The sequence below is a fragment of the Olea europaea genome, unplaced genomic scaffold, assembly GCF_002742605.1.
Source record: "Olea europaea var. sylvestris unplaced genomic scaffold, O_europaea_v1 scaffold21776, whole genome shotgun sequence".
In the NCBI taxonomy this organism is placed as follows: Eukaryota; Viridiplantae; Streptophyta; class Magnoliopsida; order Lamiales; family Oleaceae; genus Olea; species Olea europaea.
In genome coordinates, this window is record NW_019239777.1 from 1 (window position 1) to 1,811 (window position 1,811).

The following is a 1,811-nucleotide window of genomic DNA, read 5'->3' on the forward strand; positions in this document are numbered from 1 at the left end:
GGGAAGGTAAAAAATGATGAAGGGATGGCGAGAAACACAGAGAAATGACAGGGATTTGGGGAAAGACAAAAGGAAAGATGCTGAGAAGAAAAATTATTACCTATTCAACCAGATACATGGAAAAAATTTTGCGGAAAGGAATGAAAATTTAGTTGCGAAACAAAGGGAATGTATTGTTAATTTGTTACTGCCTTGTAGACTAGCTACTGTCTGATATTGAAGCACCCAATATGGTGATCAACAATGGTTTTTTAGTTGATAGATAATCAATTTGGCATAGGGCTGGCTAACAACTGCTATTATCGCTTGAAAAGATATACCAAGAGGATTTATAATTCCAAAACACTTCAAGTGTAGGATGATAAACAACTTGCTTTTATGATCTTGTTTCGATAAAACACACGCAAGAAAGGAGATATATTTCTCCTTAGAAGAATATATATTGATCGAAGAGATTTTTTGGTTAAACCTTCACATTATTTCTGCACTAGATTTTATCTTGTTTTCTTTTGATGGATTATTTGCAGCACGAGTTCTTGAGTTTTTAGTGAAATTCTCTCGGTCATTTACAGGTGGTGTACGCTGTCTATCAATCCTAAACATTGTGTTTGCAATCATTTTTGGTCTTCTTGCCCTATTTCTTGGTTCGACTCTCCTCACACTAGGTAGCCGCTGCTCGTTGCCTTTGTTTTGGTGCTATGAAATTTCATTATGGGGGCTGGTCTTTTTGTACGCGGGAACTGCCTTCTGCCTAAGAAGAAAAGCAGCTGTAATATATGACGAGAGTGACTTTGCTGGTAGGAATCTCGGGCTGGAAATGCTCGAAACATACCCAATGGAAGTCACACCAAATTTGGAGATGCGTGTGAATGAAGGTTTTAAGTCATGGATGGGTCCGTCTTTCCTATCCTCGGATGAGGAGGATGATCCTGACGACTATCAAGAAGTGCCAACTGTAACACGTACAAACTCCAGCCGGCAAAGAGTGTTGTGAAATCAATCTTTTCTGTAGTTTTTGCTCAGTTTATTGCATGAGCATGTAGTTAAATCCCGACGCACAGAATGTTGTGAAATCAATCTTTTGTGTAGATTTTTCACAGTTTATGTCACGAGCCTGAAATTAAATCCTGATTTTGTAGAAGAGAGTGGGTCGTATGGTGGTTAACTGATATATTTGCACAAAGGACACGCCAAACCGATGCTAATGAAAAGTTGCTTGAATTTGTTTTTACTTTTATTGACAGAACTGGTGTTTTGGTCTTCTAGGAAAAGTCCACAATCTTTACAAAATCTATTTTGGGGAGTCATATACCTATCATCACGATGGTAAAGGAAAATGCTTTGTTGATTTGCAATTCTACCGTGACCTTGTAGGACTTTTGCCATTCTTAACTTGAATTTATACATTTTGGTTGACACTTGAATTGTTGTAAACAATGCATTGGATGAAAAAACTATTTAAAATTTAAATTGTTCAATTGGGTAATGCTACGTGACAAAACATAAACCAAAGTATAAATGTAGCTAGGTTTGACCTACTATATTTGAGAGGGGGAATTGGTGCAAATGGTCCCTAACCTATGGAGTTGCTGCATATATGGTCCTGAACTTTCAAATCTAAGCACAAACATTCCTGACCGTCCATTTATTGGGCGAAATTGGTCCTTCTGAATTATTTCCGTCTAATTGACCGTTGAAATGTCAAAGTATTTTATGAGGGATCATTTGTGCAGATCCCATAGGCCAGGAACTATTACTCACATTATGGAATATGTGCATTTTCTGGGGGAAAAGACTTCTTGTTCAGGGCC

General features: G+C 37.7%; 1 protein-coding gene across 1 annotated transcript; it reads left to right on the top strand.

The window, feature by feature from the left end:
- The first annotated feature begins 13 nt into the window (after nucleotides 1–13).
- LOC111380621 lies at nucleotides 14–1,235 on the top strand. Its single transcript, XM_023004233.1, has 2 exons — nucleotides 14–170; nucleotides 387–1,235. The coding sequence occupies exons 1-2, from the start codon at nucleotides 14–16 to the stop codon at nucleotides 992–994; spliced, it is 765 nt and encodes a 254-aa protein (XP_022860001.1). The 3' UTR covers nucleotides 995–1,235.
- The last annotated feature ends 576 nt before the right edge of the window (nucleotides 1,236–1,811 follow it).

Bases quoted from the DNA above. Each gene is read 5' to 3' on its own strand.
- LOC111380621 (XM_023004233.1), top strand. From the start codon at position 14: ATGATGAAGGGATGGCGAGAAACACAGAGAAATGACAGGGATTTGGGG. The intron at 171-386 runs GTATTGTTAATT...TTTTATGATCTT, and splicing joins AGTTGCGAAACAAAGGGAAT to GTTTCGATAAAACACACGCA.